This window comes from Urocitellus parryii, chromosome 6 (genome assembly GCF_045843805.1).
Source record: "Urocitellus parryii isolate mUroPar1 chromosome 6, mUroPar1.hap1, whole genome shotgun sequence".
Lineage (NCBI taxonomy): Eukaryota > Metazoa > Chordata > Mammalia > Rodentia > Sciuridae > Urocitellus > Urocitellus parryii.
The window spans coordinates 92275134-92297952 of NC_135536.1; the positions used below are offsets into that span (position 1 = coordinate 92275134).

At 40.7% G+C, this 22819-nt stretch overlaps 1 protein-coding gene and 1 long non-coding RNA gene across 5 annotated transcripts in view; one reads left to right on the plus strand and one right to left on the minus strand.

Annotated features, from left to right (window-relative positions):
* The window catches only part of Sqor (sulfide quinone oxidoreductase), a 45425-nt gene that overhangs the window by 3436 nt on the left and 19170 nt on the right, over positions 1–22819 (plus strand). For 2 of the 4 annotated variants that reach the window (XM_026390422.2, XM_026390403.2), the window contains 2 exons: positions 17241–17491; positions 19904–20074. In XM_026390422.2, coding sequence (XP_026246207.1) covers positions 17255–17491; positions 19904–20074 — 408 coding nt within the window. In that variant the 5' untranslated portion in view covers positions 17241–17254. Of the gene's footprint in view, positions 1–3058; positions 3140–11958; positions 12044–17240; positions 17492–19903; positions 20075–22819 lie in introns of all 4 variants that reach the window. The other 2 variants (XM_077799453.1, XM_026390413.2) reach the window with 2 other exon arrangements.
* On the minus strand, positions 877–14538 carry LOC113183929 (uncharacterized). Its single transcript, XR_003300930.2, has 3 exons — positions 14300–14538; positions 13961–14022; positions 877–950 (listed from the first exon to the last, which is right to left on the minus strand). It is a non-coding gene; the product is annotated as an uncharacterized LOC113183929 (long non-coding RNA).

The following is a 22819-nucleotide window of genomic DNA, read 5'->3' on the forward strand; positions in this document are numbered from 1 at the left end:
TGAGCATTAACCAGTTTTTGTATCAGTGGGGGTTCCTGGAACCAGTCCTGCATGGACACAAGGGATGACTTTACTCCACACAGACACTCTGAATGGTCCTTTGGATCCTGTCTGGTGTCATTAAAGCCTTACTCACCTTCATGATTCTGTTAGGAAAAGAAGAACTTGGCATCTTCATTGAATGATTCAGGCTAGCTATCATGCTCTGTACATAATAGGTGCTTTATATTTATACATGGTGGGTTCTGAGGTGATGGTGTTAATGACCATTTTTAACTACCGGAAGGAAACTCCCTCCTACTCATAATGAATTTCCAAGCCTAGCTCAGCACTCAGGGAGCTTTCATTTGGTCTATTTGGAAGCCAGCAGCCCCAGCTTTATCTACATCAATGGAGAGGAAATACCTGTAATTATCCTGAGAGCAAATCCTACCCTCTGGAAGGGATATGATGGATTGTATTCTATGGTACTTTCTTGTTCTTGGCTATTTGTTCCAAAGTGGCCCATGGTGTCTCCATAGGAAAACAATGTGTCTTAACAACCACGATGTGTAGAGTTGAGATTGTAAGTATTCCCCAAGAAAGTACTGAGTCTTGGATATGTAAGTTTGTGCTTCTGTGAGCACCTTCATGATGCTTGAGATGCACAAGGGGCCATCTCATTCTCTGACCATCTGTTTTATATGATAACGATGGGCTTTTCAAGGTCTAGGTGATCAAATCTAAGCTTGTTTTGAATCACAGAGCAAGAAGGGCCTTTAAAGCCAAGTAGACACATCCACTTATTTTAAACTCAGAGAAATGAGTCTCACAACCTCCATTTCCTCATTTATAAAATGTTGATGATAGCTGGGCATGGTAGCACACACCTGTAATTCCAGCATCTTGGGAGGCTGAGGCAGGATGATTGCAAGTTCAAGGCCAGCCTGGGCAACTTAGGGAGATGTTGTCTAAAAATAAAAGCATAAAAAGGATGTAGCTTAGTGATAGAATACCTCTGGGTTCATGCCCACTACCACACCAAAAAAAAAAAGTTGTTGTGAGAAATTAAATTGTGCACTATAAAATGCCAGCCATGTATCAAACCTTCTGTAAATGATTTTTTCATATGTTTTTATTATGCCTGGGATCAAACACCTATCCATAGCAGCTGCCCAGTGAATCATAGTGGATCATGATGCAGGTGTGGAATTTGGGCAAAGAGACTAGGAAGTATATTTTCTGTTCTGATTATGTTGCAGGTTTCGTAATCCCTGACATTCTTTGCCATAAAAATTCACAGCTCATTGGAACAATTATATTTGTTACTAGAACAAGTATTTGAATGCCTGCCTATGAACCTCCATTTCCCTTTCTCTCCTTGAGAGGCACATCAAGTTTTAGAGAAGGAAGGGAACTTCAAAGCTATCAGACTCAGCTCTTTCTCCCATTGATAAAGATAGCATGGCCCAGAATGATGAAGGCCAAGCCCTTTCTGGAACTACCTGGAATGGGAACCTGGGACTCCTGACTCCTGACTCCTGACACACCCTCAGACGAAGCTGCACCACGAACAGGAAACTGTGTCATCTAGTTGGACATAGGAAAGGTGTGAGCTATTAGGAAACCTGACACACCTGTTACATCTGTACATCTGATTCTGTCCTAACCAGTGAAGGAGTGAACTTAGCATCTCTCCAACCAGGTTCAAATAGCAGATGTATAATTTGTAATTAAAGAGTCTTTCCTCATTGTGGTAAGACTTCACACACTGCATTCTAGGGAATGATATGCTTGAGTAGTTATCCTGTTTCTGTTTACAATGACTCCATCCTTCAAAGCATCCTTATGTGTGAGACTCTGAGAGGGAATCCTAATGTTCTTCAGGCTGATGAATAATTTTCTTGTGATAATTTAACAGATTCAGAAAACCAAGGTGCAAGCTGATTCTTGCTGTGTGACTGGGAGCAAATTAATTTCATAATAAGCTTCTCTGGTGAGACTGCACATGGGCACACATAGGCTTAGGCAGACCTTGCAAAGAAATTGGAAATATACTTGGTTAAAAGCCAGCTGTGGGCTGGGGCTGCAGCTCAGTGGCAGAGCACTTGCCTTGCAAGTGTGAGGCACTGGGTTGGATCCTTAGCACCACATAAAAATAAACAAAATAAAGGCATTCTAAACAAACAAACAAACAAATAAACAAATAGAAAATAAAAGCCAGCTGTGCATGATCGAGTTGAAAGAGACCCAAGGTGTGCTTACTCCTACACTAGAACATGAGAAGTCAAGTTCCCACCACAAGCAGAAAATATAATTTTTGTTATCTGCTTAGCAATTGTATATTAGTTTGGTGAAATTGTCAATCCTTCCATTATAATGCTTTCTCTGATTATAAAATAGTGTAAGTATAGGCTAAGGAAACTGGCAGGAAATTTCTCAGCAGCAAAGGGAGTCACTGCTTCATTGCAAAGTCCTCATTAATAATTCTCAATCAGTAATTCTTTGAAGAAAATTCATAGTTTGTCCCTAAAGAGTTGGGGAACTAAAGAAGCCCAATGTAGCTCTAAGTCTTTAATCGTCAGAGAGTTGTGTATGATTGTTTCTCTTTCCTGGATGATCTAGCACTGGTAAAGCTGGATGATCTAGCACTGGAGAAGCTTAATGTTTAAACAAATGTTTGGAGTGGTAATAGCTCCAGAGGAAGAGCTCCATGGTAGATTGCAGGGCTAAGTGAAGATTGCTTAATTTTCTTTATTTGCTAGTAATATAGTAATCCAGTTCCTGAACGCACAGGCAAGAACAGCACTGTTGTATGCAAGGGGAGGTGAGCCAAGAGGAAGGGTGCAACTTGCATAATGCTTTCAAGATTTTCAGGGCAGGTCCTTTCCTTCTCTCTCACCATACTTTGGACCTTTACTTTGAGTAATCCAATATTGCTGCACCCTAAGCTCATTGTATCTACTTGTACAGGAAGGTAATGTGTCATAGTTCACATTCTTTCTTCTTTTTTATTTTTTGCAGTACTGTCTTCAGCTGTTATTATTATTATTATTTCATTTCATTATTTCATTTTTAGACAGAGTCTTGCTGAGTTACCCAGGCTACCCTCAAACTTGAGATCCTCTTGCCTCAGCCCCTCAAGTAGCTGGGATTATAGGTGCGTACCACCATACTGGGCTTTCTTCCTTCTTCTTTATTCCCAATAACTAACATGTGTGTCATATTTATTTTCATTTCTGTTCCCATTGTCTAGACCCACTACCTGCATTTCTGAAACAGAAACTTAACAAATCTTCATATTCCTGATCATCTCTTTTAGACAGACTCTTCTTTATTCGTTTTTTATTTTTGGGATACCGGGGTTTAAACTCAGGGGCACTTCACCACTATATTTAGTCTTTTAAAAAATTTACTATTTTGAGACAGAGTGTCACTAATTGCTCAGGGCCTTGCTAAGTTGCTGAGACTGGCCTTGAACTTGCAATTCTCCTATCTCATCCTCCCAAGTTACTGAAATTTCAGGCATGTGCCATCACATCTGGTAGACAGATTCTTCTCACCATGGACTCTGCAGTGCCTAGCATAATGCCTGGTATATAATAAACACTCAAAATGCTGAACTCAACCAAATTTTTCCAGTTCATTCCCTCAGCTTTCCTCGGGGTATCTTGCTAAATTAGTTTCATTAAGAACTTCCAGAAATTCTCATTGTCACTAGAGGGATTACAGGTTCAAATCCACACCAGGCCTGGGCAGGAAACTTCCATGAGTCATTTAGGCAGGGTGTGAACAGGAACTTTGTGCAGGGCAAAGATGGCTAGTGACTACTCAGCTCCAGCCAAATATTTCCATGTGAGAATGTGGGCCTGCTATTGTCAAAGAGGCCAAAATATGGAAATTTGGGGGTGATAACTCCCAAATATTTAATGCTAGCAACTAATCCAAGCTTTAAGAAAACACTGTGAGTCAAACAAAACACAACTTGGTCTGCAGGTTTGGTGGGCAGGTTGCTGCTCTGTGAGCCCTAGGTGGCAGTATGGTTGTCTAGGATTAAGCTCAAGCCTAATAACTGTTAATAACCTATGTCTATCCAAACTTCCTCTTCCCAGAATGCGCCTGCCCTAGGATGTCCTCTTCCTCTTTGTTCACAGGCAATTTCTATACCAAGTGATTCTACTTCCTAAATCTCTAACCCAAGTAGCAAAATTAGCCTAATGAGGGCCCTTATCTAATGCCCCTATTTCTGCTCACATATAAATCTTTTCTCTTCAGCTGCTTGTTTTACTCCCAGGGGCCCATCCCACTTCTTACCATTCTCTTTTCCAAGCCTCTCTGTTTTTTTTATTATCTACATTTCTAATGCTGGCACACACTTATCACTCATGTTCACCACTGCAATAGACTCTTAACTGAGTAACAGAACTAGTCAACTGGTTTTGTTTCTCGTCCTGAATAATTTTGCTTCGAGATTGGATTTGTCTTCTTCTAGCTACCTTCTGTTCTCTCACTTTCAAGACTTTGTCTTTTCCATGAAAAGTCTCAGTTTCCTAGCATATCTCTTTATAATCTGGTTAAGATATTTCTTTTCTTGTCTAGTCATCTCAGTTTCACTCAAATCTGGTTGGCTTGCCATTGCTCAAACACATTCTGGCCCTTCTCATTGTATCAGTTGAGGTCTCTGGGTAACAGCTGGCACACTCAGTGTTTAATGAAATAACTATTTACAAAGGTGCAAGCAGGCTCAAGGGAAACCACCAAAGGCGGTGAAGCAGTTATATTGGTTTGGGGAGATGTTAAGTTAAGGGAGCAGTTAGTTGTTAGGACTGCAGCTGAGGAGAGGGCTACCCTACAGGAACCCAGGATTTCAGCTGAAGAATATATTCATTGCTCAGGCTTGGGTGGGGCTTGGCAGGCAGGGAAAGGGCTGGGAAATAAGTATCCTGACCTCTCTCTTTTTCTGTCCTCTAATCTTCTGCTGATGCTTTCTCTTGGATGAACTCAGTGAGAAGCCAGAAGATGAGGGAGATCAGTTTAGGCATACCTTAGAGATCTGCTCTCAGGGCTCAGAGCACCCACAGAAGAGGGTGGAAAAGTTCTGACAGGCAAGTACTCCCTCTCTGATTCTTTTACTTTTGCTACTCCCTTCTCTTGGTGCACTCTCCCACAGCATTTCCACTTATTGAATGCTTCCAGTCTTTTCTTTTCAGATTTTACCTGTTTTGCCAAGCTTTCATTGATTACTCTTTTTCAAATCCTGAGCATTTGGCTCATATTGGTTGCATGGCACTTTGCTTCTGCCACTGGAGCTAAGGGTAGTTAGAGATAGTTAGATGTGTGCACATCTTTCTCTAACTTGAGTGGGGATGTGTCCTTGTGCTTTGTATTTTTCTCTGCACTTAGTATTATTTTGGAATGAAGTTCTACCTTCATTCAGTGTGTAGGATACATCTGACATATAAAGGTATTGAATAAAACCCATCATTTAATTATTATTATTATTATTATTATTTTAAGCAAATATCACTGAGCTTCTTCATTGTGTCAGGTGCTGTGCTAGGTACAGGGATTAAAATAGAAAACGTGTCTCATCAGGCCTCCCATCACCAAAGCTTGAATCCCAGTTGAAAGGAGTACATGTTGGTTCCCCTCCTTCTACAATTATACCTTCCTGAAATGTCTTTTGCTGTTCCTCATCTTAGCCATGGTCCAGAGTCCAGCTGGGTCCCAACTTTTCTAGTCCCCCCAGCTAACATTGATTCTGTAAGTCTTATTACCTATTTGTCTCTCTTGGAAATTCCTTGTGGTCACTCAATTATTTGTTGACATTTTGATGCATCTAGTTTCCTTGAGAGATTGAAACTTCATCATGGTAGAAACTCTGATTTCTTCTATCACCATGGTCACTTGTGGAGTATCTGGGCCCTTTTTTTGGTCATTCCTGAGGTGGTTCAGACAGTTGGTGATAGAGGCAGAAAACTTCTGTAGTCTACCAAGAGTGTAACAAGAGCTTTTTGGTCACCTCTTCAGGAGTAGTTGCCCAAAATTTATGAACTTTGTTAAAACTTTAATAAATATTAATATTATAATTAAATTGATTATTTAATTATTTATTTTTCAACCCCTCCATCACCTTTAGACTAGTAGAAAAAGTATTAGGCTTGGCTTCCATAAATATAGATTTTCATTCCAGCTCTTAGATTTAACTAGCGTGCTATTTAACTTCTCTGAACTTCATTGTCGATATCTTTTTTGGGAGTGTGTGTGTACCAGGGATTGAATTCAGATGCACTTGGCCACTGAACCACATTGCCTGCCCGATTTTGTATTTTATTTAGGGTCTCGTTGAGTTGCTTAGTGCTTTGCTTTTGCTGAAGCTGGCTTTGAACTCGCAATCCTCTTGCCTCAGCCTCCCTAGCTGCTGGGATTACAGTGCCACCCCACCTGGTTTATTGTCAATATCTTTTTTAAAACTTTTTTTTTTTTAGTTGTAGATGGACATAATACCTTTATTGTTGTAGATGGACACAATACCTTTATTTTGTTTATTTATTTTTATGTGGTGCTGAGGATCAAACCCAGTGCCTCATACATTCGAGGCAAGTGCTCTATTGCTGAGCCCTAGCCCTAGTCCCAGGCCCTGTCAATATCTTTTAATAACAGTACTTAACTCATAAGACCATTATGAAAATTAAGATGATGTATATTTCCTATTGCTGTTATATTTAACAAATTACCACAAACCTTATGGCTTAACAAAATACATATATTTTTTTGTAGTGCTGGTGACTGAACCTAGGGCCTTTTGCATGCTAAGCAAGCACTCTACCACTGAAGTATCGTCCCAGATCCAACAATAAAAATTTATTATCTTACATTACTATATCAGAAGTGTAGCACAGGTTTCACTAGGCTAAAATCAAGGTGCTGGTAGAACCTTCTGGAAGTTCTGTAGGGTTCTAAAGTTCTAAAGAATCTGTTTCATTGCCTCTAGAAGACTTTCCAGCTTCTAGAAGCTACCCACATATTTGGTTTACCATCCTTTTCCTTCATCTTCAAAGCCAGCAACATTTCACTTTTCTGACCATCACTTCATGGTCACGTCTTCCTTTGTCTCCAGCTGGAAAAAGTTCTCCATTTTTAAGGATCCAGGTGATTAGATTGGGCTCACTTGGATAATTCAGGATATTCTTTCTGCATCTTAAGGTCCTTAACCACATCCATAAATTTGCTTTTGCCACATGAAGTAACATATTTATAGGTTTGGGAGATATTTGGAGGGGGTGATTATTTGGTTTATCATAGTCTATATACTGGTTCCCAAAGATTCATACCCATTCCATATGCAAAATTTGTTCACTCCAGTCCAAGTTCTTCCAAAGACTCCATTCATTACTGCATCCAAATTATAATCTAAGTCTCATTAGCTCAAAAGTCTCAATTTCATCATCTAAATAATCTAAACCATGTGTGGGTGAGGTTCTGGACATGGTCTCTTCTAGGACACAATTCCTGTCCACCTGTGGATCTGTGAAACTAAGGATACAAGTTATCTGATTTCAGAGTACAATGGTAGTTTAGTGTAGGATAAAAGTTATAGAGTTATAGAGTTAAAAGTTATAGAGTTATAGAGTTAAAAGTTATAGAGTTATAGAGTTAAAAGTTCTGGTTAAAAAGGGGAGAAAATGGGAGTAAAATAGAAGTCACATGTCCCAAGAAGTTTCAAAAAAAAAGTTTCAAAATCTGGGTGGACAAGTTATATTAGGTTTTAAGGCCTATGAATAATTCTCTGTGGTTTTCAGCTCTACCCCCTGTGACGCCAGTCCTTTTTCATAAAATGTAGTGTGTGTTTGCAACAGAGTAGTCCTAGTTAATTTTTGTTTAGCATTTATTCCCTCTGTTTATCTTTTTTCTTACATTTTCTAAAATCAGCTCGAAGAAATCAAGCTGTGTCTTTAATACGGAGCTTGTAAATCTTCTCAGATGTTCAATGCCATCTTTTATAAATTCTACTTTTTATATCACTGTGATTCTGTTGATCTTTCTGTCACTCTTCAGTAGCATGTAATTAAATTGCTTTCTAAATGCCACCTGACAGTTCAGCAAATACGTAAGGAGAATGAGCAGAGCAGAAATTTGTTAAACATGTAAAATCTTCCATCTGACTGAACAGTTGTCACATGCATTTCAACGTAAGTGTATTAAAATGCATCCAGAATTTGTTTTACTTGGTTATGGCAAGGCCAACAGATCAGGAGATGACTGCCATGAAGGAATGAATTTTTACTCAGAGTTCTTAAGAGACAGAAGGCTCAACATGCCATGTAAGGGCCATATGGGGAAGCACCTGGGTAGGTCAGGAGGCAGGAAAAGTGAAGGGAAAGCGTGGGCAAATACCTATATGATGGCTTTTATGAGGCAGGGGGAAAAGGCTGACTAGCTTTGGAATGGGCTGGTTGGAATAATTTAGTGGACTCTAGGGGTTAAAGGGGCTGCCCCTAGTTGTTGGATACCCGTCCCTGGGGAGATTAGAGTTGAGGAATATTCCTCCTGGGATATAAGGACCAGATAAAGGAGGTAGATCCCAGTATGGGCTCTGGATTGACTGGCTTACATATCAAAGGTATGCTGCAGGCACTGTCTCCAGGAGTTAGCTAGGTCTGGGAGGGGTGGTCTCTCTAGAATTATTAGCAAGGCCCCAAAATGTTAAACCAGCATAAATGCAGGAAAAGTCCAAACCAATACACCTGATTGTTAAATACCAGGACTCAAGAATATCTCCAGGAAGAGGAAGCACCAGCTTCTTCCTGGTTTCATGAGGTGTCAATGCAGTGCCCTTGACAAGTGCCATGAATAGTTCTGCACAAGCTACCTGCAGGCACATCAGATTAAAATGAAATCATGTGAAGGAAACAGCCTTCGTGAGGTAATGTCTGACATTTTCTTGGTGCTCAATGTAGTGATAAATCAGTGACACAAACAATTTCCTTCCTGAGATTTTTCTGGATTTAGATCTGCCCTTCTGTAAGTCAGGGGATGTGATTATATTTGTGTGTCAACCTGAGTGGGCCATCTAGTGCTCAGGCATTTTGTCAGACAGTATCTGGGTTTGTCTATGAGGGTGTTTCTAGATGACATGAATATTTTAATTGGTAGATGGGGTAAAGAAGATTGCCCTTCCCAGTGGGGCTCATCCAATCAGTTGAACAAAGTAGAACAAAAAGGTTGACCCTCCCATGAATCAGAGAGAATCCTTCTTGCCAGAGTGTCTTGAGCTAGAACATTGTTCTCCTGCCTTGGGACTCAGTTGGAATACTAACTTCTCCTGTGCCTGAGCTGGCCTTTGGACTGCAGCTATACCACAGGCTCTCCTAGGACTCTGGCTTGTTGACCACAGATTCTGTTGGCCTCCATAACCATGTGAGGCAATTCCCAAAAGTGTCTTCCATATATTAGGGAAGGTGATAATGTTTATTTTTGGTGTCCTCCTTCATTCTTTTCTACCTTCTCCAATTGAACCTTGGTTTTAGTCTCTTTTGATTATGTGGTCTGGAGGATATACCTGGTTTCCTTCAGCCTCACTTTTTCCCCGGTATAAAATGGGAATAATATCCACTGTGAGTTGTTTGCTGGCTGCTGCTGATGCCTGCACTGCTGCTGATGCCTGCACTGCTGCTGCAAAGGGCATTCAGAAAAATATTCTAGCTCTGGCCCTGCTGCTGATATTATGTGGCTTTTGGAAGATCATCTTGTGCTTTGAGCTTCAGTTTTTCAGTGTTATCGAAAACTTCAGTGTGAGTCTGGGGGTGGGCCCCATGCAATTGGAATTATCTTTTAAGATTCTCTGCACATGGGAGGGGTGATTTTTAAGTCTTGTTGCTATTCTTTGTGTTGTTTTTATCTTGTAATCATTTGAAATATATCCAAAATATTTCAATGACAGGAAAGCAAAGCTAATGTCCATTCTGATACAGGGTTTTTTTTTTTTTTTGGTTGTTGTTGTTTGTTTCATCGTTCATTTTAGTTTTTTTTTCCTCTGTGTGTGAAAACTTTGAAATATATACAAAAATAGACTACCACAAGGAACATCCATATATCCTTACCAGTTGGCTTCAAATTATTAACTCATGACCTATTTTTATTTCATCTCCACCAATTTCCAAATACTGTAATATTTTAAAGCAAACACCAAAGCATTTTGATCATAAGAATCATAGTATATACTTCTAAAAGGTAAGGACTCTTAAAAATTGTATCAATAGCTGGGCATGGGAGCTCTAATAATACCAGTGGCTTGGGAGGCTGAGGCAGAAGGATTGTGAGTTCAAAGCCAGCCTTAGAAAATTAGTGGGGCCATAAGTAACTCAATGAGACCCTGTCTCAAAATAAAATATGAAAAAGGGCTGAGGATGTAGCCTCAATGGTTGAATGCCAGTGGATTCAATCCCTGGTACTAAAAACAAAAACAAACAAACCAAAACCCCAAAACCCAATACTATTATTGCATTTCACCCCATCCTTTTAAAAACTTCTTTTTGATTAATTTAGTAAACTAAAATTTTATACTATTTACTCCCTTTCACCTCATTACTTGGGGTACAATTAAGCCAATGGGCATTTTTCTGAATTGTTGAAGAATTAGTTTGTCACTTAACTAGTGATGTAGTTGTCCTAGTTTGTTTTGCACTGCTATAACAGATTTCCTGAGACTGGGAAACTTATAAAGAGCAGAGATAAGCCTTAGGGCTGACTGAATTAATTGAGCTGGCAAGCCCCTGAGGGAAGAACTTAGTTCTGGAAGAGCAGTTTTCCAGAGTCTCATCACCTAGACAACTAGACAAGAGCCTGACTCATGCTGTGTAGACAAAGCTCACTTGTGCCTAGACCCTGGAGCCCACAGGGAGCTAGGCCACTGGAACTCAACTAGTAGTTCAGTGCCCAGATCTGGTGAGATGACAAGGTGGATGTTGAGAGCTGGAGGTTATTTGTCATCTGTTTTTCTCTTTGGTTTTGGAAGTGATTTACAAAGGTAATCTGTTAAAGGTTGGCCCTGAGGAAGTATGTGCCTAAAGTGTCAGCTACTCAGGAGACTGATGTAGGACTTGAGCCCATGAGTTTGAGACTAGCCCATGCAACACAGTGAGGCCTTGTCCCCCCACCCCTAATAAACAAACAAACAAACATACAAACACTTCAACCCAAGCCCAAACAAACACACTACCACCACCACCACCACCAAAGAGTTGGCCCTGTGGTTATTGAAACCTAAAGCAGAGTGGGGTCAGCCTGGGTAGGCCTGAGATAAAACACTCTATAATGAACCACACGCTCTCCTCAAAAGTAAAATAGCAAAAGAATTTTGACTACAAGCTTTCTGGTTGGTGAATCTTTCATTAAGAATATATTATATAATACAGAATTTACGAGAAAAAAAAAAAGAATGCTCTTAACAACCCTTGCTTAGATGCCAGCTCTGTTGGAATTCAGCTGGGTGTCCTGGCTGCTTACAACCCAGTGAGTGACCTGTCACATGACACAAAATTAGGGCGCTTTGGACACAGGCTGTCTGTATTGTTTATTCAGGAAGGGCCTGCTGTGGACTGCACAGATCAGACCCTGGAGCCAGCCAGTAAGTGATGTAAATGGGAGGGACCCAGGCAGCTGCCTAATCTTTCCATCAGCAGGAGTTGTACTTCACTTATGCTGTAGATATTTCAAAGCATTTACTTTGATCCTTTAAGAGAGGCACTAAATTGATTTAGGATTAATCGAGGGATTTTTGTCTAACTTAAAAGCATTACATTATTTAATTTTAAAATATATTGCATGTGCCGCTTATTAAATGAAAGTTAATTTTGGCGTATTTAGTAATTATTTAATGTGTGTTTCACATTTTAAGAATGTAGGGATAAAGTGGCTGGATCTTTCTGTGTCATTGGTAGTTAATTTTTTCTTTCTTTCTTTCTTTTTTTGAGACAGAATTTCACTATGTTATTGAGGACAATTTGAACTATTGGGTCGAAGTGATCTTCTTGCCTCAGCCCTGGAGCAGTTGTGACTACAGGCATGTACCACAATGCCTGTTTATTTCTTAAATAAACAAGAATATAGGTTTCTGGGATGACTGAGAAGTCAAATTAGTTTCGTGCTTTTGCCTTGTTTTTGTTGACAGGGGTTTCTATTTCTTCTTAGCTGATTTCAGGGTCAGGTTTGGCCTTCCTTTCATTTATTGCCTTCTGGTTAAGATTGTGTGGCTGTCACTTCCATAAATTGTCTGTTTTTTGGATTGTTGCTGTAGACTTGCTTTAGGTTAATGTCAGAAATTCTTATTGGTTGCTGAGTGATGTTTTCTGATACCACTTCTAACAACAGATATCTGTTTTGTTTCCCTAACATCAACCATTTCTCCAGTACCAACAGTTCAGTTCAATTTTGACATTAACTCCAGGAGGGGCTGGGGATATAGCTCAGTTGGTAGAGTGCTTGCCTCACATACACAAGGCCCTGGGTTCAATCCCCAGGCCTGTGCACTCCCCGCCCCACCCCCAAACTCCAGGAATTAGTACAGACCCCGTATGTTCAAGGCTTAGTCCCACAAGACTGCCCCTGCTTCAGACACTTGCCACAAATGAGCCCCCAAACTCCAGGAATTAGTACAGACCCCGTATGTTCAAGGCTTAGTCCCACAAGACTGCCCCTGCTTCAGACACTTGCCACAAATGAGCCCCCAAACTCCAGGAATTAGTACAGACCCCGTATGTTCAAGGCTTAGTCCCACAAGACTGCCCCTGCTTCAGACACTTGCCACAAATGAGCCCCCAGGACCACACTTGTGTCTGGTCAACACAAATTCAGGGTTTCCCATGATCCCCCTGGGGTTTGATAATTAGCTAAATTACTCCCAGAACACAGGAAAACACATGTTTCCTGATTTATTATAAAGGACATAACTCAAGAATGGCCAAATGGTAGGAATATGAGGGGCACAGAGTTTCCATGTCCTCCCAGAGCACCTCGCTCTCCTGGTACCTTCAAGTATTCTGGAAGTTCATGGAATCTTATTTATTGTTCAAGAGTTTTAGTAGAACTGAGAATGCAGTACCTCTTCCCTCTTGAAGGTCAAGGGCCGGGCTCAAACTTTCAACCCTCTAATGACAACCTATGTTTGGTTTTTCTGACAACCATCTCCATTCTGAAGTTATCTAGAGGTCCTACCCTGAGCCACCTCAATAGCCTAAAGTTAGGAAATTGCAAGGGTTTTAGGAACTTCATACTATAAATGGTGAATGAAGACCAAGTATATTTTTTATTATACGACAGTTCCAAAATGGGATATTAAAATTGTGATTAGGCATTATTTCCCTGGATTATTCTTTTGTCTTTAGTGTTATATCATATTCTTTCTTCTTCACAAACATTATATGGACCTGGGTTTTCTGATCTGGATTTTTAGATAATGTTACATAGTTAGGATGAGAGAGTAATTGAGATTTAGGGATGTTTTGAAACTTGAGACATTTATTCTAAAGCATTTGTGGTTTTGAGATTGTATATAGTTAAAAAGTGAAATATGACTGCAAAGGCTAGGACATTCTGCTTGATGGCTGATATTAATGAAGGCGATAAGACTGGTACAGAGTACTTTGTGTTTATACTGAAGGAATAAGCCAAAAGAAATAGCCTTCTTGACTTAGTGAGGGAAATATTTGTGTAAATTTTGAGAGAAGACGGAGGTCAAATAACCTCAGCTGGAATGGCTGGAAACCAGAAACTCAGCCTGGCCTCCTCCTATATTGTCTTTTTTTTTTTTTTTTCCCCTGAACAAAACAAAATTCTTTCCATAGAGCTAAGTAGTGTTAGAGCCATGGAAAAATGTTTTTCTTTTTCTGAGAAGTGAGGAGTTTTGCTGTGATTTTGTGATTATGTGAGTGTGCAGAAAGAAAGGCCGCTTGTGCTGACTGTGTATTCACCGTGTACTCACCATTTTCTTCATTCCCTCACAAACAGCAGTATCCTATTTGGTGATTCTCTCCATTCTTCAATCTAAAAGAAAAAGTAATCTATTTGAATAATTTTGAAAATTTAAAATGTAGGATTCATTAAAGAAAATTTGAAAAGTACACACCAAGAAAAGGAAAAGGTTATTTGCAGTTATATAAAAACCATTGCTAACATTTAGGTGTCAGTATCATGAAAAATGTTTTCTTTTTTCTGGAAAGTTATGTATAATATCACCCCCCTCCCTCATTTAATAGCATCACACAAGCATTGTTTTGTTGTTGTTTGTGTTAGTTCATTTTTTGTTGTTGTGACAAAATACCTGAGATAATCGATTTGAAGGAAGCAAGATTTATTTTGGCCTATGGTTTCAGTCCATGGTTGCTTGGCCTTTTTGCTTTGGGCCTGTGATGAGTAGCACATCATGGTGGGAGCGGGTGGAGAAGGAAGTCTGTTTACCTCTAGGCAGCCAGGAAGCAAAGGGAGTGGGTGTTGATAATGCCAAGGTCCCAGGTTTGTTCCCCGTAAGGGCCACCAAATGCCGCAGTCTGGCTGGGCACAATTCATGAGCCACTTGTCAAGCAGGAACGAACTTTATTTTTAGAACGCACACCTCACCACAGGAGCTCTCCAGGAATTCCCTCAGAGCCCAACTGCCACCACTGGCTCTTCCAGCCAGCCTCTCAACCCCCACTCCTCCCGCTCTTGAGGCCAATTGGCTGGGTCTCGTGGGCGGAGCCAAAAGAGTCCCCCAATGAGCAGCTCCGTGGTCTGAAAGGGCAGGGAAACAGCCCAATGAGCATCACCGCAGAGGAGCCAATCAGCTGGAAGTTTGCTGGGGCCGCTTTGGCTGTGGCTCTCAACAAGTGTGAAAGGGTATGGGGTTCCGACATCCCCTTCAACATCCCCAATAACCTAATCCTTCCCTTTAAGCCTCATTTCCTACAGGTTCCACCACCTCTCAACAATGCCACAGGCTGGAGACCAAGCTTTTAATACATGGGCCTTTAGGAGACATTTAAGATCCAAACTGTAACATTGTTGATGTATAATTGTCCTAAGATCACAGAAGCAGTATAATGTAGTGGTTTAAAGTCGAAGCTCTGATACTGAAGTATCTGGGCATAACTTGAGAAGGTTACTTAAGTGCTACCTGCCTTAGTTTTACATTTGTCAAATGGGATGATAATGGCAACACACTCCTAAGTAAAAAGCTATGTAAATGTTACATTTAAATGATAGTTATTATCACTGAAATAAAGATTTTATTACCATAAATATACTTACAAAGTTGAAATTTTTATAACATACAGAAAAGCAGGAGAAATAAAAATCACCCATTATTGTAAAATTCAGAGAGAAACAGTTAAGATTTTGGAGTTTCTTTCTTTTTTCAGTGCATTTTCTTTTACACAGTTGAGATAATATTGCATTTCCATTTGTATCCTTATCATAAGCATTTTATATACTCTGTAAACATAATTTTAAAATATTACATGAATCATCTCATCATCATTACTTGACCTTTCCCCCAATATTTTGACATTTAGATCACTCTTTGCCCCCCTGTTAAACTGAGATAATTATAGATTAACCCTAGTTAAAACAGCCAGGGACCAGAATTGTCCCTGACCAGAGTGGAGCCTGCAGTGGTTCTTTTAGGCCCAAGATGTAACGAGGTCTAATCCTCAAATCAGTTAACAGAAGGTTGAACATATTATAAATAAGTAAGAAATATTTTTATAACAGTTTTTTATTCATTAGAATTAGAGGTTATTTTCTTAGACTAGATCCTCAGGATCAGAAATGCAGGGTCAAGAGATAATAAATGTTATTTTTTTGAAGATCATACTGATTTTAGATGTACAGTAACAGTGTATGAGCCTGGCCCAATTTCTGGGGACCTCCAAATATTCCTCCCTCCATGCCTTCCTGCCCCAGCTCTGGGTCACTTCTTGGATCTGAAATATTGAGGAATAGTTGGCATCAGGGGTGCCCCAACTCTGATTTAATTCTAATTTAATTCTTAATTCTAATTTAAATTAGCACCTTTGACTCCTCCTCCTTACCCCTCCTCTTTCTTCCTCCCTAGCCCTTTTTTTGCTTCCTCTAATCCTCTTATACAGCTTTCCTCTTCTCCCATCAGAGAGGATATGATGGAATTAAGTCATGGCCATTAAGAAGTTAGTGACCTTAGCAGCCAGAATCATTGTTCCTCAGTGGGGTATTTGCATTTTAATAAAGGGTTCATGAAGTAGTGTTGAACTCAAATGACTGAACATAATGTTGACATTTGGGCACCCAGAGAGGGTGATGTCTTGGGTTATACAAATTATGCCAGTCTGTGGTATCCTAGATGTAGGCCAGTGCTGTGGATAGGGTGAAGTGAAGGCCAATCTCTGAGAAGCCTCAATTTCCTCTTCGCCAAAGCATTTACTTCAGAATAGAAATATGTTTGCCTAAAGGTAAAATGGGTCTCTCAGAGGAACTATTAAGGAGAAATTGTTTACTGAATTGGATATAATAAAAGACTGGTCAGCAGCATGTGCAGACTCTTTACATAAAATATAACTTTATGATACCAGGCAGGGCTCCTTTTATGGCTTTTTTTTTTTTATCATCTGGTTGAAATTGCTAAAGGCGTGGAGGACTTTTGCTTGTGCATCTGTAGCCAGTGATTTGATTAAATTGCATGTCCCTGGGCAAGCAGAGCCAGGAGGTCTCTGCATGGGGCCGAGGAGGCTCTGATTAGCATGCTCAGACCTCTGAGTGGCAGAAGGTGGGTTAATTGATGGACTATTTCTACTTCAGCAAGGTCACAGTTATCTTTTAAGGCAAGGAGTACTACAGTTCTCTATTTGTGGACTTTCACATTTGTTTTAATGGATTGAAAAGTCAAAGAAAGAGTGTGTGAGAAGAAAATGGGAGGCACATGGACACAATGAGGTAAACTCTAGTTTTTACAGATGGACAAGGATGGGTAGAGACAAGTTCTTAGGAAGCTCTTAGAGGGCAGGTCCTACCATGTGCAACCACAGCCCTAGTTGGTCTGAAAGTAGGAGGAAGGGGAGATAGGAAAGCTTAGTCAATTGTCTGTTTTCAGCCATGTGAGCTTGGAGGCTTCAGAACCCCAGTCAGCAGGGAAAGTGGTCTTGAGAGGAGATGGTGGGTATCAGTGAGGGCTGGCCAGACATCAGCCTCCCCTTGCTCTATTCCAGAGTGGTCCTTCTTTGGCCATCACCAATTCATCTCTTTTCTTCTAGCCTGATCCAGCCTGATGATGGCCCCACTGGTCACTGTGGTATCCAGCCCCCGTGCCCGGCTCTTTGCCTGCTTCCTCAGGCTAGGCACTCAGCAGACTGGCTCCCTCCAGCTGCATACAGGAGCCAGCTGTGCATCCAAGAACCACTATGAGGTGCTGGTACTAGGTGGGGGCAGTGGTGGGATCACCATGGCCGCCCGCATGAAGAGGAAAGTGGGTGCAGAGAATGTAGCCATCGTGGAGCCCAGCGAGGTAAGTCTCCCCTTTTGAGTACACCAGTGTGTGTGTGTGTGTGTGTGTGTGTGTGTGTGTGTGTGTGTGTTAGGGATGCGGGTGCGACTGTCAGGTACAGGTTTGCATGTCTTCACGTTAGGCTGCTTTTTTATAACCAGGAGGAGAAATACTATCTGAAAGGATTAGGGGAAAGTGGAGGGAGGGAGAGAATGAGGACAGATCTCTTGGCTTTTTGTGTTCCTTAGGGTTGCCATAACAAATGAGTACAAACCAGTTGGCTCACACAGCAGATATGTATTATCTCACAGCTCGCAGAAGTCTCAGACCAAATTATTGACAGGGTCACACTCCCTCTGAAGGCTGGGTGAGGGACCCAGGCAGGGGAATTCATCCCATGCTTCCCTCCCAGCTTCTGGTGGTTGGTGATAGTTCTTACCACTCTGTGGCTTGAAGATGCACCACTCCGTCCTCTTCCTTACCTTCACATGATGTTCTCTGTGTCTCTGTGTCCCTGTGTCTTCACAGGTCTTATAAGGTCTTATAAGGGAGTCAGTTATTGATTCAGGGTGTAGTCTATTCAAGTATGACTTCACCTTAATGTGATTACATCTGTGAAAATTCTATTTCCAAATAAGGTCATGTTCACTGGAACTGGGTTTAGGACTTGAACGTATCTTTTTGGGAGACACAATTCAACCCATGATACCCTCCTACTCCAACTCACTGTTCAGAGGAAAATCAATTGCCATTGTACTTTTCTATCTCTGTTGCAGTCTGGAAGAGAGATAGTGATTTGAGGGGCTGTCAATGGGTTTGAGAAATTTAAGTGTAAGTGGATTATAAACAGATTATAAGGGAGAGAAGGAAGTCGATATTATGAAGGAAGATCAAGTGAGGCAATGTTCCATGAAAAACATTTTAAGATTGTACAAAAACTTCGGAAAAATATTCAAAAATTTTGGCTGTTTGCACAACATTTCCCAAGGAACTGAGTGTGCACCAGCTGGAATCTCTCTGTTCTTGGGAGAAAAAAAACAACATGAGTCCATGACCCGGTTTGACAGGGAGGGTAGGATGGAAAGACATACTTCTTAAGATGTCTCCCTAACCAGAAATAAGGCTATCCAGACCCATAATGGGAGAGAATACTTTGGAGTACTCTCTGCCACTTTCACTTTTAAAGTGACTTCAGTTAGGGACACCACTCCAAGTGACAGTAGCCTGGAAACTGTATCAGGTGGCTGTTCTCCGGCTCATGCTCTATTGTGGCTAATCCATGGATGGTCTCCCACTGGCTTGTCTTTGTAATTAGACTGGCTCTTCTGGGGACTGGACACACTCAGAAGCCAGAATCATGTCTGTCCTGTCTCTCAAGGAAGTACAGTGCAGGAGCCTCTTGACGAAGCTGCCGGGGGTTTGGCTTTTAGCACCTTCCCTTCTGTGTCTGATTGAGTGATTGCTAGAGCTGATGTTTGTGGTCTAAAAAAATCTGAGCTTGTATTTTTGTTGTTTTTTTCTATTCATGATGGACTTGAAATTGATGCATTCTCACAGTTGGAGACCTCTGTCCTCCTCCTCCTTCATCACACTCATTGCTGGCGATAGGGAGATTGCAAATCATTCTGTGTCCTCTTCACCTCCCTGTGGGTTTTGGCTGCTCTGGCCAGCCAGTCTGAAGTACTTTAGAATACTAAGAACTCTTTGTCCCCTTATCCACCCTACGAATGCATCCTCAGAAGCCACTGAATCAATCTGCCCTTTGCCCCTGAATCTAGAACTTTCACAACTAACTTATAGCAAGACTGGACCATCTGAAACAAAAGGACTCCAGAAAATGGTGAAAATTTGGGCAGGCAGTGCACTGTGGGATAGGATTTGGTACCTATTGACTTTGAGTGGCTAATGTGAAGTGTCTGCAGTGCTCCATGGGCTTGGGTAACACAGTTTGAAGTTAGTGAAGTTTCAAGGCTCCCCAGAAGTGGCCCAGACAGCATTGTCTCTATATACTTCTCAGGAAGGATGTAAAGGCTTAATTTTTCTTTACATTTGTGCACATAAATATATTCATAATGTGTGTTCATATATATGCGTATATATACATACACATACATATATATACATGTATTATATATATAAACACCAAGTCATACTTTGGCAATGAATAATACAGTGGTCATTAAAGATAGCTTATGCCTTTTTTTATGATCTTGGATTAATTTTTGGGTTGGGTGGCTATCCTTCAGAGTTTAACATAATAGAATATAGAAACAGGGCAGAACTTTCTGGACTATGAAATTTACTTTTTAAAAAAATACAGTGCTCTAACAATCAGGAGGGAGTAATTAAGAAAGTCTAGTTCAAACACTTTTAACTAAGACCTTTTAGGTCAGGCTCAAATTGAAATAATTCTCCGAATGCTTTGTTTCTCAGAGACATTTCTACCAGCCAATTTGGACACTGGTGGGTGCTGGTGCCAAACAGTTGTCCTTCTCTGGTCGTCCTACAGCAAGTGTGATTCCATCTGGTGTAGAGTGGATCAAAGCTAGAGTTGTTGAGCTGAACCCAGACAAGAACTGTGTCCACACCGACAATGGCAAGGAGGTAACCTTCTGGGACCTTTGGATTATTTTGTTAACCTGGTGTCTTGTATTGGTGCACAATCATTCTCAAACTGGACAGTTTTCTGGTGAAAGAATGGCATATGTGTGCGTGTATGCAGGTATGTATGGGTGTTAAACACTGCACAAGATGGTAAGATGCATGACAAATGGAAAACAGATGGAGGGACTTACTGGTATTAAATTAATAAATAAACTACCAAGACAAGTATTTGTTGAACATCTGCTGTGTACCCTATTGATTAGTATAGCATCTTGCATCTGAGTGCTTATTGGACAAATGCTATTGCTACATGTTAAAAGGACAGGCATCTCTTTCCTTTGGAAGCAGTTGTCTTTTTTACTTGACACCTGGCCTCCCAGAGGAAAGGGATGTAGGGAAATAGTCATTCCATGAACGTGTTGCCAGGGGAGTCCTGCCTGCTGCCAGAGCTGGAGACTCACAATCACTCAGCCCCATTTAGAAATCTCTTCCTTTGCCCACCACTCAGGAGTCAAAACTTTTCAGCAACTGCTGCTGAAGAGGGTAGTGAGATTACAGGCGTCGAATCCATCTACAACTTCATGTCTGTCATTCGCTGCTGAGCCCAGGATGCTCTCTTCCAGTCTCCTGGGGTCCTTGGGCTCCTAGGATGTTGTCAACCTTCATATCTGTACCTTCTCCCTTCAAATTGGGGTCTGGCACTTTTGGAGTTGTAGAATCTAAGAGCTGGTGAGAATCTGAAAGGTTTTGAATCCAACTCCCCCTTCTTAGCAAGGATTCATTTGCTATACACCTTCTTAAGCTTTTCTTGGGCCATGCATAAATCTTTCTGAGTGCCTTATGAAAACCCTTGCTAGAAAAACACATGTGTACCATAGTTTGCATTTAATTTCAACAAGTTCAGAAATTCTCTGGAGCCTTTCCTTGAACCTAGATTAGGAGTAGCTACCTTATGGCATTTATGATCCAAGGCTCTCTCGTTTCCATTCATCACTCTACAAATATTTATTAAACACACCTACAAGAAACTAGGCACAGTTTTGGGCATTAGGAATACATGAGTGGCCAAAAAGACAAAAAATCCTGACATTCCTGGATTTTTTATCCTAGTGTAGGGAGGACATAATAAATAAATATAATGAATAATAGACAAAATAAGCAAATTATATACTATGTTAGAATGTGTTGAGCATTATTGAAAAAAAAATGGAGTTGAGTTATTAGATTGGAGCCCATGGGAGTGGGGGTTGAATTTAAAACAAAAGAACCTCTTGGTGCCTTTAGGCAGGCAGATTTTAGGAAGTTCTGCTCTTGCCAGATCGGAATCTACCTTCCTTTAATCTTTTCCTTATTTTTTCTTGGGCCTCCATGGTATTATTGTTCTTAATATTTTACTACCTTTATAATCCCTTTCTTACTCCTTGGTCTGCCCACTAGTGTGTAAGAAAAAGCTTCTTTCTTTTCTGTGCAGAAACCCTTCAACTCTGTTAAGATGGCTCTTATATTCTGTGTGAGTTTTTTTTCTGCAGGTAGACTTCTCTCCTGTCCTCATGTCCCTTGACTCTTCCTTACCTTTCATGGTTTCTGGTCCCCTCATTCCCCTCTTTATCCTCCTTGGGACATCATCTGGCTTGTTAATGGCCCTGTGAACCAGGAGTCTAGATGAGAAGGAAACTCCACAGAACAGCCCAGAATGGAGTGGGATTGTTCTCTCCCACAATCAGATGCTGCCTAAGCTGCCTTTGCCCTTTCAGTGACAGTCACCACAGTGCTGATTCATGCTGAGCTTGAGGCTGGTTCACATCTCTGGGTCTTTTTCATGTGACCCACTGTCAAGTCAGGCCTCTCATACCCTAGAAGAGTGCACTTGTCATTAATTTTACTTAAAAACAGGCAGGTATATATATATACAATAAGTAAATATATATGTGCATGTATTTTTTTTAGTTAAAATTTTAAATGTATACAAAGTTTAAATGTATAAAAATATTTTCCCCTGTCAATGGTTGAGAACTTCTTTATTTTCCTGTCACCAGGAGGCCAGACTGAATTCTTTTTAGTTCACAAGATTGAGCTCAGTCACTGGTTTACCTTGCCAGTCTCCTGTTCACAGGGGGCTCCTCTTGTGTAACACATGTCGCCCTTGGTCCAGCAGAACCTGCCTCATAGACCCCTCAACAACCTCTGTGGTTGGGCTCACATTCCTCTTAGGACCATGAACTTGTCTTATCTCTTAAGATTGAGAGCACTTGTCAGCATTCTCATGGCTGTGCCCTACTCATTACTCCCAAGGTTCAGACACTTAGGAAAGTTGTAGGGTCTTGGTTTAAGGTTGGGGAAGAAGGTGGTGCAATGTGGTGAAACTTTTCTTTCAGGATTTTATTAAGCAAAAGTATTTCATAGATAGACGCTCTCAGAAGTCATCATATAGCATCTCGTGTAAGATATCATCTTCTTGTTTGAGTTCATCTTCCCAACCGGTTGGGATCTTTTGGATTTATGAATATGTCATCCAATTAGCAAATTTTCCTAGCTGTTATCCACAGATGGCTTCATTTGAAGTTTTAATTTTATAATATATCCCTAGAGAACTTATTTTAGATTGCATAAATTAATCAGCATTCTTTAGCAAGTATTATTCAATTTACCAGTCATTCCATTCTTAGTTTGCACTTTTCTTATCTTATCCACTAGGTGAAAGACTGAATTGAAGGAACCATGGAAACCAGACTCTGTGTTTCTGAC